We start from the raw sequence: 15,071 nt of genomic DNA on the forward strand, positions 1-15,071 counted from the left end.
CTGCGTGTCCTCGTGGTGGTCATGGTGAGTGGATGAAGCGCTGGTCAGAGACGCTGGAACCAGGGCGCTGTAATCCATGTAGCGTTGGCCAGGAACGGCGATCTGGGCCAAAGCGCTATGATGATGTCCCGATGGAGTCCATGATGAGAGCCGGGAAGAATGTCCTTCGCGCAAGTGAGGTGCGCGGATTATCACTTGTTGAGCACCTTGTTAACTGATGGCAGATTGATGACTGACTGACTGCTTTCTTCACGCTGTCGCTTTTAAAAGGTGAAGAAGCTTCTGGAACAATTTGGTTGCTATGTAGAATTTTCCAAACAAATAAATAAAAGAACATCCAAGAAGCTTGTTTGGAAAAATCGAGACTTCTAGAATTGCGTTCGAATGAAGTAGTGGCGTACCACTACACGCTACTAAAAATATTTTGACAAGGTATGACATAGGTTACACATTAAAGACATTGATTCAGGGTATTAATTATTTCGTAGATTCTATTCTTACTTTTGCTTGCCCTTTATATAAATTGAATGTTAACGATCAAATCTAACACCAGGTGTTCAATATCGTTGCCTTAAGAAATAATTTTAAAAAAACTCCCGGAAAACTGTCATAAGTGAAATAGTTTTACGAATGCTATAAAAAGGTAGTAGCATTTCAGTCGAACGAACATTTCCTTAAAAAATGAAGTATCTTCTGTTGACTACAACAAGTACAAGTGTTCTAGCCAACTTTCAAGTCGACAATAAAATCCAACAGCACATACTTCTCTTTAAGTGCGCTAATCAGGAGATATGGCACGAAATATCGATCGAGACGGCCCATTACGCGTCGGCGGCGCATCAGTATGCGCCGCCGACATCGACCAAACGTCTTCCGCGAAATGCTTTCGGGTATTTCTGCACACGAGGACGGCGCATGAATACTTGTCACGCATTAAATTCTGTAACGACGACACGTGCGCATTGCCATGCACAACCCAAGCGCTAATGCATCGAATGGGATGGACGTGGTAAGTCTAGATGAGCCACAAGAAAGCCAGGAATATGAAATCTAGATTCTTGAAATAATAAGGGTCCCAACAAGGATCCTTGAGGGACTCCCACGCCAGGAGTGAAAAGGCTGTTTTTATTTAGTTATAAAAATAACATTTTTATACCTAGTATAAACCTATACTAACAACTTATTTGTATGTAATTTAGGCACACTTTATACTACATCTAAACCTTATTCTTTATAGCATTTAGGCATAAAGGAACATTTAGGAACAAAGTCCAGCTTCTTCTCTGTGCCCTCCGGTGTACCTCAAGGTTCTCATTTAGGCCCATTATTATTTAATGTGTATATATACGATATTCACAAATGTTTTTTTACATGCTAATTACCTAGCATATGCAGATGATAAAAAATATACTTAGTTATTAAATCAATCAACGACTGCATTAAACTTCAAGAGGACCTCAATCGTCTCTTTGTCTTTGCGAATTAAACAAACTTGTTATTAACATCGCAAAATGCAATAAATTAACATTTACACGTAATAAAAATAAAATATCCTTTGTATACACACTAAACGGCACACACATCAATTAAGTAAAATATATCAGGGACCTTGGGGTAACACTGGATGTTAAATTAAACTTTATCCAACACACTGATGACATCATTAACAAAGCCAATAAAATGCTGGGATTTATAATTCGCATTGCAAAACCCTTCCACAACATAAACACTCTATATTCCCTTTACACCTCATATATTCGCCCACACCTGGAACACTGTACACCGATCTGGACTCCTTTATACCAAGCCCATATCGAAAGAATAGAAAGAATTCAAAAAAAAAATTTAAACACATAAATTATAAACTAAACTTACACTTCTCAAATTATGCCGAATCCATTAAATTTCATAATAATTTTAACTCCCTCCAAACACGCCGTATAATTTTTGATCAAATCCTATTATTTAAAATCCTAAATAATGTTCTGGACTCACCAGAACTTACCAATTAAATAATTTTTCATATTCCGTCTAGATCAACCCGAAAATCTGATTTATTTTATCTACCCTCGTGTAAAACAAACATTCGAAAAAATTCCCCAATTCCTCGTATATGTGCACAATATAATAAAAAAATTTACAGCATTGAAATTTTTGGTAATAACCTAAAGAAATATCGATATGAAGTAATGCGTACGATCGATTATTAATATGAGAGTATGGAATGTATCGGCAGCATCTCCTATCCTTTTCCAATTTTCCTCTTCCTATCCTCTTCCTCTCCCCTTCCTTTAACACCAAATTAATTTTAAGAAACTAAAACTTCATTTCTAATGCACTTTAACATAAGAAACTTCTGTGGCTTGACTTCAATTAACTTGTATATTTATATCTATCACTGCATATTATATAAAAGCTGTTTGTTTCTTACAACATAAATAAATAAATAAATATAACGGACGAAAAGCAGCAAGCTCACATTAAAACCCAGTATCACTCAATGACATTAATCACTTCATCTTCTTTTGAAAAACCCTTCGCACAGCATCCCCAGATGCTTTCCCTGCAGGGAAGCTTAGTGAAAACCGACTGTGTAGCAGTAATAACGTCAAAAGCAGCAAGCTCACATTAAAACCCAGTATCACTCAATGACATTAATCACTTCATCTTCTTTTGAAAAACCCTTCGCACAGCATCCCCAGATGCTTTCCCTGCAGGGAAGCTTAGTGAAGACCGACTGTGTAGCAGTAATAACGTCAAAAGCAGCAAGCTCACATTAAAACCCAGTATCACTCAATGACATTAATCACTTCATCTTCTTTTGAAAAACCCTTCGCGCAGCATCCCCAGATGCTTTCCCTGCAGGGAAGCTTAGTGAAAACAGACTGTGTAGCAGTAATAACGTCAAAAAGACGCGAAATAATTTAATGGTAAAATTATTATTAATATATAGAACATAGAGACAAAATACCACATTGATCAATGGCCGTCATTAATAAATTAGTAGGAGAGAAAATGCTAACGCGAGTGAAAGAAATAGATGTACCATATATAAATATATATTACAACATAATATTGAGCAACCGAGATATATTTAGAGATGATTTTGCGATTCGACTGTTTAAAATTTGAAAATAAATAATACTATAGGTTTTCCTATTCCCAAACGGGTCGGGTGGTAACCGTCAAACAAGCTATTGCTAAACAACACGTCCAATAAATTGATATCCCCCCGACATTGTGCACTGTTTTTCCATATTCCGAGTGCCAACGGGCGATGAAACGTCAGGCGCGATGTTCGCCTTTCTATTTGTGGAAATGAACGAATTTCGAATTACAACATACTATGTAGTTCTCACCACTAACACGGGCAATTTTCACTTTCTCGGATCGCCGTGACAAAGTAGGGAGAAACGACGAAAACAAACTGATAATACCAAATTTGTTCAGTTTTGCATATTTTCATTAATTTCAAATAATATAGATTGACGAAAAAGGTTATAGTCAGTACCTACTTACTTGAGTTTAATTGCCCGTGCTTTATGAACAGTTTTCTAAATCAGATGTAGACAGTAATTTTCATCTTATTTGAACGTCAAGTATACAAAATTCCGCTTTAAGGTGTTCCCATGGGATGAGGGTAGTTCAAAGACTTTTATTATAAATCAAATTTAATAATATTATTAAATTGATATTTTTCAAGCTGTCAGTTTAAAACAGACCTTGAAAGCCGAAACAGCTGTAAGAATAATAAAAACCAAAATACTTTACAGAATTTAATAATAATCTAATTAAATTTGATTTATATTTTTTTAATAAATGGATTTCTACGAATTAAACACAAAAACAAGTAATAGTTTATAGACCTTCTTGTTTATTTGAAGGTTAAATGTGCCAAATTTATATGTCTCTGAATAAAACTGCAGATTTGTATAAAAATCAAAACCAGGTTGATGGCCCGCATTATATTATCATTGTCTTCATTATATTAAGTAGATAGAAGATAGATAGATTGGCAGGAGAATAATCGTTCACGCCTCTGTTCACGCGATACTAAGAAATAAAGTGAAACAATGAGTGGAACTATAATTTAAGGTGAATGTGATTGGAAAAGAGAAAAGTACACGACTATTGTGAACTGTCACTGAACATAGTCAAAGTCTAACAAATTATTATTATAAGCAATAATTAGTCGTCTGAAATATCAATACAAATTGAAAATATCTCCCGAGTAAAAATAAATGCCACCGACGGGAATTAAACCCGCATCTTCTGATGTACGGTCAAGTGCTCTGGACAACTGAGCTACGTAGGCTTATTTTCCATAATAAGCAGTAATTGTTGATTGAAGTACTAGTACATATTGAATTATTTGGCGTGTTTGCTTAGTTGTCCAGAGCACCTGACCGGACATCAGAAGGTGCGGGTTCTATTCCTCTCGGCGGCATTTATTTTTACTCGGGAGATATTTTCAATTTGTATTGATATTTCAGACGACTAATTATTGCTTATAATAATTTGTTATCCTTTGTGCTATGCATAAAACCTTGTGTTATAAACATTAGTTTATCATTAAAAAAATAAGTCATTTCAAATAGTTTTATCCATGTTTAGGCTGGAAGTAATCTTCTGGATTCCTTTTGCCTTCTCCACACTTCATGCAACACAAAATTCCACAGAATTGGGGATAATCGCACTGACTATATATAACCTGTCGAATTAATCTTTCTCCATGTACAGAGGGGGTACACTTTCTTTAGTTTTTGAACACTAATAAATATGCATTATGGGTTGGTTTATTATAATTGGCTATTAATTTATACTATTTACTATTGGTCGACATTCTTAAATAAATATTAAATTTAAGTAACCTCTAGCCATAACCTACGAAAATTGTTATCTAGCAAAATACACCATATTTACCAGTGTTATCTTTTACAAATAGATTTTAGCCGCCGGATCAATATTGCACGGCGCATGTGTGAACCAAAATTGTCGAAGAATCTACTGTTTTTGATAGGATACGTAAAATAATAGATATCTTTTTAATGTGAATACCGCACAAGAGTCCCAACTGCTCCCAACCTTCTGGAGCCAGTGAGACTACAGCATCCCCAATTAGGGTAGGTATGTTGTGAAGCTTAAGGTAGTGAGGAGGGGAGGAGATGGGTAAAGGAGGGTGGGGAAATACCTGGCTATTCAGATCTGGTCACCAAACACGGCTTAAGCCATTTCAAGCAACGTTTCAATTCTGAATGGTGGTCTTACACCAGGGCGATACTGACAATATTATTATATATTTATTATTTTAATTGAATAAATTGTGAAATAAAACAAATTAATCAAATAAAATTTACTTGCGCACGCCGGGATTTGAACCCGCGACCTTCGGCTTGCTTGTCGAGAGCCTTACCCCTCGACCACGGAGGCCGAAAATGAATTATGTATATGCAAATTTTATTATTTACTTCCATTAAACACAATTCACAACCTGTGAACTTTAAAACAATACACTTAAGAGAGGGCATTTTCTGAGTGCTGCTGGAATATCTCAAATGGGTAACGCGTCTAGTATTTACAAGTACGCGCCCCGAGCCACAGGAACTATGGTATCCCCAATAAAAGGGATGGGAAAGAGCAAGGTTGGGAGGTACCTGACTAATAAGATCTCGTCAATAAGCACGAATTCTGAATGGTGCGAAATGTCACTTAACTCGCTATCGTTCCCGACCGCAGCTGCAGATCACCAACGAAGAAAAGCAGTTCACGTCACCAACAGTATTATAAGCCCCACGGTTCTACCACTTTTCAAATTAATATATAAATATAACATGCCGTGTCTCGAGTATGGAGGATGTTCTAGAATGTAATATGGTGGTCAAACTATGTAAAAACTGCAATCTATCATTGGAACAATTAAGTTATCTAAAAACTGTCAATAGAGCTGAAAGATAAGGTTACCTGTTTCACATTATCTAAATGCATTTAAAAACTTACCTTCAGGTTTAAGATTATCGTCCATCGGTAAGCGACAATAAGGGGGAGGTGGTGTTTCTGAAACAAGAAAAAACACTAAATTAGTATTAATCATTGAACTACCTATTTAAAACCGACGCTACCAAGCTGCCAAATTATGTGAACATGTGCTGGACTTGGACAACAGAAGCAATCGCAATGAACAAAGCAGAAATCTTTATGAACATGCGCCGGACTTGGACAACGGAAGCAATCGCACTGAACAAAGCAGAAATCTTTCGGAACATGTGCTGGACTTGGACAACGGAAGCAATCGCAATGAACAAAGCAGAAATCTTTATGAATTTGGAACAAGAGCTACATAATCAAAATAGGTAATGAAAGGATAAGTCGCAGGTTGAACAAAACATTGGTCATTGGACAAGTATGCAAAGTGCGAAAGAGTTCTTCCGGTCGCGGTGGATTGAAGACCGAAATGGACTGAAGGAGAAATGGTCGCCAACATTCCTTGAGTAATAGGGCACCCCGAAGAAAGCAAATACCAAACACCATTGTAGATTGTGAGGAAGGCGTGATAAATAATACATTTTAGCTATCAACAATACTTGAAGACACCGCGTTGATTCCAAATTAGTCAATATATTATGTTTTACAGTGAATAAGCATTTTTATATCAATACTTTAGATGCCATTAAAATTTTCTCGAGTTGTCGATTTGAATGAAAGCCAAAGACACTGCCATTAGTTTCAAAAATCGGTTGTTTTCAGTGGTTACTACACTACTACCTCTGACCTCCGATAGCATATCTATAAAATAACACCCAGCAAAAAGTCCAGATCTCAAACTAACATAGTTACTACAGTAAACCAACACATATTTGTTTAGTTTGAGAGACGGTTTTGGGTACCGGGTCATCCGGTGAGGTGTGCCAGATCGGTTTTGGGAGACCCTTTGACCTCTCCAACTGGTATCTCGACCAATCGCCTTGCACCGCAGCAGGAGGGATATATTTATTCGTCACTCCTGGATACACTGATCACTAGATTCCTACCCACCCAGAACTTCCTCTCCTTAAAAATAAACTCCACACAGCACCCCCAAAGATGATATGGTGCACATTTCTTTAGAGCTCTAATATTAGTTCAATTGTAATCCACATATAGATGTCTTAAAGCCAATATATTGTATCACCATAAATCATTATTTCAAGAAAAACAAAGTAGAAGTTTGTCTTCTTGGTAAATCACTTGCAAAGGTTAATTTTAACGCATTGAAATCGTAAATATGATATGAGTTGGAGATGTCAAATTTTTGCACATACAAATTAGGAATAGTTTTCTGGTTCATTGTATATTTTGAAAGATTTTTGAGAAATTTTGACCAAAAAATGGAGATACATTGGCTTGAAACCATCTATACATATAAAGATCTTGATTAATGTTTAGAGTGAAGATGGATAACTTCAAAGACCGTTTTGTCAGTATGAAATAATATTAGTGAAGTGGCGGGCGTGCGATTTATCAATTATTGAATATCTTCCGTTAATACCTTACATTATTGAAACAGCTTGTAAAATTGGCTAATAAATCTGAAGCACCAGGATCACATGTGGAGATAAGAGTTGTCCCTTGGGGCGGCGCCGATCAATGGCTCGGGTATGCTAAATCGCAGCTAGTCCTTGCATACCAAACACACATGGCGGCCACATCATAAGGCGGGCTTATGTCAAGTTTATACTTAATAAATAAACGCATTACCAGGAATCGGTCCTCGGGCCCTTCTGTTGGATACAGTCCTGTCGGCCTCAATCGGTCAAATAATAATGGATACGTTAAGGAGACTCTCATGCATACTAATTCCTAGATTATTGCAACGGAATATATGCAAGTCTCCCCAAATGTCAAATCAACAAATTACAATCCGTTTTCAACGCCGCGGCAAGGCTTATCACCGGAGTATCTAAATACTCCCACATTTCAGAGCATCTCAAAAATCTGCACTGGCTCAAATGTCCTGAAAGAATCCAGTTCAAGGTATGCTGGATGGTATTTAAGTCACTTAACGGAATGGCTCCGGCTTACTTATCAGAATTGTGTATTCCAGAAGATTCCAATTCCCGACAGTCAACCCTTAGGTCAGCAACGTCATCAGCTATCGGAAGGTTGAAGGAACCAAAGCGCACACCAGATACTAAGTTCGGTGAGCGTGCTTTCGCCGTGTCAGGACCTAAAGCCTGGAATGGACTGCCACATGATTTGAGAATGATCGCAGACTCGACAGAATTTAGGTCTAAACTTAAAACGCACCTTTTCAGACAGTCGTATCCATAATTTCAGAAACCTCCACTTTCAGAGTCGACGGCAATTTAAATTAACAAAATGTAAAAAATACTAAAAATAATAATTAAAAATAAATAAATAAAAATGATAACAACTAACAATTTGTAGGCTTTTTAAGACAGTTAAAATACAGTTAAATTAAAATAAAAACTATAGCAGACTTAAGGTCATGCGATGACCAATGTTTTTTGATGTAATGTCCTCTGCGTGCAGTTTTATCTTTTATAAGCATAAACTTTTTAATATAAGTGTGTTTGTCGGAAGTGACTTGCCAGGTAAGTATGTTTTGGTATCTTTTCTAAATAACAAATGTAGATCCTAGGAAATAAATTGTACAGCGCCCTTGAGGTGATTTTTCACAAAAACGGCGCTCTACAAATTATCCAATTATTATTATTATTATTAGTCTTAATACTATTTACAACCTTTTAAAGTAGACAACTCAAAGGAAGACAAAGCCATTCGATTAAAAATGGGTTAATCAACAACTTTACTTGGGATTGAAGCAATCAAAAACAATATTGTCCCTATATAAAAATCATCATCAACGGTGCACGACCCCTGGATTCTTAGCCACATCTAGTAACAGCCAGACAATATTTGAATTCCCACTAAAACGGGATTTCAGGCCCTTCACGAAAAAATTGATAGGTTTCCTAATAAACTGTTAGTAAAATACGGACGTATTATCACGATGTCAGAACACGTGTTCATAAAAATCCTAATAGTTCAGCATTTTGTCATTGTAACAAGGCAGAAGGTGCAGGAACACGTATCCCGATACGTTAGGATTTTACTAGTAGTTGATCAGGAAACGGCCTGCAATTCCGTTTTTTAACCGGATTACCAATATTTTTTTTAGAGATTTTTAATGCAATACTCATTTTTCTCCGTGTAATATGCGGAATATTTTGTTTATGCACTGGTGTGGGACTTGTGTGTAAAATGTTTATTAGAGAATTGAATCTGCGACGCCTTTGCGAGTGGGAACTGGGAACCCGACCAACTTATCAGGATGCGGAATTCGTTTCCACAACGTTCTTTCAACGGTCTTCCAACCCTAGTTCATCCTGCAACCTAGTGATTGCACCTTCCTTCCCACGGACTGGAGTCAACCGCGTCAACAACCTCGCCAAATGCCGATCGGGTAACACCGACATTTATTTCGTATATTAACTGCTGGAACGTCATCCGACTTCAGAGAAATGCCGCGTTTGTTTACGTGATTGCCACCAAACATTGATGGAATGCTTTGTCTGTGCAGTTTAATGAAAGCTCGTGGCTTGTACCCTGTACCCTTTATCCTGTACCCTTTATCCTGTACCCTGTATCCTGCCACCCAGACACTATTTTCTTGAGCAGCTAAAAATGCATCCTCTACTTTTCAAAAATACCCAATAGCCGTCTGTTATTCTTAACACTACTGGTCTGACTACTAGAAAACGAATTGGGTTTTATTCCTTTACAAGCACCCTGTACAAATTCAATTCAAGAGATATTTGTATAATTTAGCAATGTCGAACGTCGATTAAATTACAGACATAGCCATTGCAACTAGCGTAAACATAATAAACTCGGTGCTAAAATCAATTACAAGACTTTGAATGCTGATACATTGGTTTTAATAAGAGGTAAGCCTAACATTAAACCTGTTAAAGGTAAAATACAAATACCTGCACTAAATAAGTATTATTTACGTGATTAGAGTAGACACAGGTTAGATTAGATGCAATGGAATTGCGAAAATTATAGACATATTTCAATGGAAAATCTACGGAAAAAACGCTGTTACTGGTCAGTGGCGGCTCGTGACTTTAGGTGTACTAGACTACTAGAGTGCTATGCTTATTAATGTTGGCATTATTAATGTTGTTGTAGCTGAAAACGATATAAAAATGGCTTTTTTGATGTTGCTGTAGCTGAATACGAATTTTTATTATTTTTAGAAAAATCGATTTTTTGTATACAGATTTTCAGGAAATAACGGCTAAACTGAAATTTCCTGAAAATCTGCATACAAAAAATAGATTGTCCGAAAAAAATCGTTTTCAGCTACAACAACATTAATAATGCCATTTTTTGTAATATTAACACTCTAGTAACTCAAAAGTCGCGAGCCGCCACTGTCACTGATACTGTTTTATAAACCATTTCAATGGTCATATATTATGTACGTAGAAAAGCGTAGATCATGGGCGTAATCTTATTCATATTCCTTGCTTCATACATCGCCTCCTGACATGAGACTTTACCAGATTCGATGAGATGTCCCCGACTTCTTTTTATACAACTTGAGCGTCACATCATCAATTAAATCCTCATAGAAATTTTCAAATAAATCAACACATTTGAAAATTGATCCGGAGTGTCAGGTACTGTCAGAATTTCAATGGTGAAACACCACTCGTCAGAATCGATACATTTCTAGAAATGCGTTTTCCTCCCATAGTCCCACTGGCCTCTTGTAACTGCCAGATTTTTTTATTATTAAAAAAACCGTTTTAAACATGCCCATACAAAGAAACGTGGGTACCTTATATTTTAATCGGTTACAAAATAACTTTACACTGCAGCAATAAATTCCACAAAATAATCATATCTGCACTTATTATTTTATATACATTATTTGCCATCTACATTGCGTACAGGATAAGTTCAACACAAAATAATTAATCGCAGGCTGATGATGCAGACAAGCAAGGCAGGAGAAGGCAGGTAGGTCCGTAGGTTGGTTGGTGGGTAGGTACTGGGTACTGCCGCGGGTCTAAATATAGAAGGTTAATCAGACCATGCCGGTGCGAGAGCCCACCCAGGTAGGAGAGGTTGTCCAGACCCAGTCAATAACGAAAACCCAACTAGGGATGCCGGCCGATTGCTATGGCAGGGGTCGCCAACTGGCTGCAATAATTTGCTTTGTAAATATCGACCATTATTGAAAGTGAACATCTGGGAGGCGGATAACCAATACATCTGGCCTATGTCCCCCAAACGGTTTGCTACTTTTGGTGACTTAGCAGGGTGTCCGGATTCATCGGGTAGGGTTTGTCCAGGTCTTGGCGGCGGATGCGTTTGCCTGCCAAGTGCCTGCCGGTTGAGGAAGATCCTTTTACATCTCCAGCCGGACTCTCGGATGGATATATAAGTCTTTATGGACAGTAACCTACCCACCTCTCATACTGTTTTACTTCCCAAAATGTCCCTCACATAGCCTTCCCGTAAGATGACATAGGTCCTTAAGGAAATTTCTTTATTCAGGGCCTCCTGTGTTGAGTTAATGTTTAAAAAAATCCGCTCTACATATAAAAACCTTTTTAAATGCTAGCTTTACTTAATAAACTCTTTTCGTCTTACATAAGAAACAAACCATGTGGAGTCTTGTTGTTGTCTCTAATTGTTGGACAGTTTAAAGCTCTATAGTTCATGGTGGAATCAGTGTTCTGCTTTATTGTAGCCAATATTAGATGGTGAGAAAGGGTATGCGATTATTATTCTCCGTACCTACCACATAGTTACATATTATACCAAAGCTCAAACAAACATCAATATTTGAGGTTGACATACTTTCTTAATTCCTTTTTCAAATTAATCATATTTTTAATACGGGATTTTGATGTAACGGTCGTAATGTGGACGGTCCGGTAGATCAGAGATTTGTGGGTAATGTGTATTTGTGATTTCTTCCTTGTGGGCAATCTAATTTAAGAGAATATTAGCTTGAGAGGATGGGGTGTCATATAAGTTTAAAAGTTACGTTGGTTAATAAAACGACCGATAGGAAAATAAGCTTTCATCACTAGATCTGTATTTCAGGTTGCTGTCTACATACATAAAATAATAATCTGATTATATATTTATTTAAATGGTAGAAAGGTGCCAATTATTATAGATCTTTTCATCGATGCTAAAAGATTTGTCAACAAGTGATGTACATAAGTAAATTTGTTATAAAAAACCCATGGTTAAATACCCCTGCCCTATATCATGGTTAAATCGCTTCTGGCGCCGTGCATATAAAACCAAAACCACTTGCATTGAGAGCACGACAAACTCGCACCACAAGACCCTCAGGACAAGTGCATCCAAAACTCTAACCACCAAATAAAAAAATCCTATAAAATACACAAACATTCCTCCCAATCTAAGCGTTGAATACAACTTTTTACAATTTGCAATCTAAAAAAATCGACGTTCAAAATAAAAGCGTACTAATCAATCGTTCCTTGACGATTAAAAATGGTACAAATGATCGTAACATTTTAGCAAAGTGGAACTTTACTTAACGTTGCGTTAGTAATGTATGTTTCTAATAAAGCCGATGCTAGAACAAAAAGTTGAAATCAAACGCTCCTTGGTTATCAAAATGGTAATAAATTTATATATATAAGATTTAAGTGGTGTGGCGCATGCCGTACGATTATATTTTCTTAGTTTTATCTATGTTTGAACAAAAAGTTTAAATCAATAGCTCCATAATTATAAAAACTGGTACAAATATCAGGTCACTAAACTATTTTCTTTTGCGAATCTATATCACTTTACAGGTTCCGGAAAAGAGAATGTATTGAGCCATGAATATTTCCAATGAGACTAATTAATTCGTAAAGGACTTGCGGCCAAAGAAAATAATGTGCGGGGAGGTGCCACGGCCGACACTATCGCGTCTCTCTCTTCCTGTTTAATTACTATTTACATATTACGTATTAGTATACCAGTTATCCACATCCCCTTCTTGGGAAAAAGAATTGCAATTATTTAAATTTATGGAAAATCGTCTTGGGTAATCTTAAGAATAAGGTCATAGGTATTGTATAAAATTGTTAAATAGCAGGTATTTTTTAAACACAGTATATTATATAATCGTCAAAGAAACGGAACTTGTACGATATTGGTGTGCTCAACACAATGACAATCCAACAAACTAGGTTACATAGTTCAAGTTTATATGTTAGTTTAAATGTGTATTGAAATGTCATTGTGTAATTTAAATGTGTATTGAAATGTCATTGTGTAGTTAAAATGTGTATTGAAATGTCATTGTGTAGTTTAAATGTGTATTGAAATGTCATTGTGTAGTTTAAATGTGCATTGAAATGTCATTGTGTAATTTAAATGTGTATTGAAATGTCATTGTGTAGTTAAAATTTGTATTGAAATGTCATTGTGTAGTTTAAATGGGTATTGAAATGTCATTGTGTAGATTTATCAAGGAACTTTTTTATTGATGTGACACAAAAAGCGCCCCTGAAGTGACGCTTCAACAAATGGGGCTATATAAAATGATTGGGGTAAAAGAATGAGTTTTCAATGATTTTTTATGTCTTCAATCATTGCCTACCTAAAAACAATTGGACGCGGCATAAAAACGTTCCTTACATAAGGTTCTAAAGCGAAAGTTTTAAAATGCATAGTTAAAAATGGAACTCTACAAATATCTTTTTCTCTTATTCCTGTCCTCTCATAAATAGGCAAAACCCTCACTGCGGCCGCCGAGGAATGGAAAAGGGAAAATGATAATAACGGTGAAAACTACTAAAAATGTCTGCATATAATATTATGTATACAAACAATCTTAAAACAAGACTGTCGCAGACGGAAAACGACAGTTGTAAATTGTCTAGGCCGATCCGACACAGACAGGAAACTTACGACAAACATTTTTAAGCTCCAATTCTACAGAATTCACTAGCAAGTCTCGGAGTGGAAGTTACGTTTTTTATTCAAACAGACATATCTGTATGTTTATTTTATTTTTAAACGGCTTCTAGTATAACACGAAGTCTTCTATCTAAATTTAAACTGACTTACTAACTATTTGTGTATTGAGAAGAATGCTTAGCGCCGTGGCATGGCGCCTAGCTTTATTTCATGGCACCACTATTAACGTAAATACGTAGGTACAAGTAGTACTTTATTATGACCAATAATACTGAATACTTTAAATCAATGAATTAAAATACATAGATTTTCATTTTAGATAATAATAATAATCCTTGTTAAATTACAGAAACTGAGATTAGCCAGGGAAGCGGTTTCTGTTAACTTCCCTCATACTCCTTCTTGTTAAATTACAGAAACTGAGATTAGCCAGGGAAGCGGTTTATTTTAACTTCCCCCCATACTCCTTCTTGTTAAATTACAGAAACTGAGATTCAATCGCTAGAATTACAGATATACATTAACTTCTTCATTAGGTCGGCTTATCTAGGAACGCAGGAAGCAGGAAAACGTTTATTACATAGAAAGCGATAGAAAAAATGTGCTTGTCAGGGTAGGTACCACAGGTGATTTACAGTAGTGATCGTTGATTGAATTTCAGCGTTCGATACTTTTTTACAAGAATTTGGTCGCTAGTGAGGATGGTGTTTAAAATTATCTGTATTTTGAAATGAGATGAACTTGAAACATAAAATCTATTCTAAAAACTATTATCGTGTAGCCAAAGTAGCACATTCCTACTAAAACCGAAACGTCGTATCCGTCACCGCGTTGTTGATGTCATGTCTGTGGTCTATAGCAACACTAGAAAGATTGCTGGCAGTTCACTTTACATTAGATACATGTTATAATACACTACGCGCGTTATCTACCTCAACTAATGGTAAAACAAAGCCACATGTTTAATATAACAACAGAAAGTTTTATTCATGGAAAATTCTAATTGCTAAGTTTGGCCAGAGCCTCGTTTTTGGCTTTTGCTTTTCATTCAATACTCTTACAGAATAAATAGCTTACTCGACTAAATAGAAATGTTTACA

The 15,071-nt window shown here is 36.3% G+C and overlaps 1 protein-coding gene across 1 annotated transcript in view; it reads right to left on the bottom strand.

Annotated features, from left to right (window-relative positions):
• The window catches only part of Dad (Daughters against dpp), a 156,409-nt gene that overhangs the window by 115,777 nt on the left and 25,561 nt on the right, over positions 1–15,071 (bottom strand). The window contains exon 2 of the mRNA XM_089639825.1: positions 5,998–6,054. Coding sequence (XP_089495951.1) covers positions 5,998–6,054 — 57 coding nt within the window. The remainder of the gene's footprint in view (positions 1–5,997; positions 6,055–15,071) is intronic.

The sequence above is a fragment of the Hesperophylax consimilis genome, chromosome 14 (genome assembly GCF_061612785.1).
Source record: "Hesperophylax consimilis isolate HC1 chromosome 14, BYU_Hcon_1.0, whole genome shotgun sequence".
Classification (NCBI taxonomy): domain Eukaryota; kingdom Metazoa; phylum Arthropoda; class Insecta; order Trichoptera; family Limnephilidae; genus Hesperophylax; species Hesperophylax consimilis.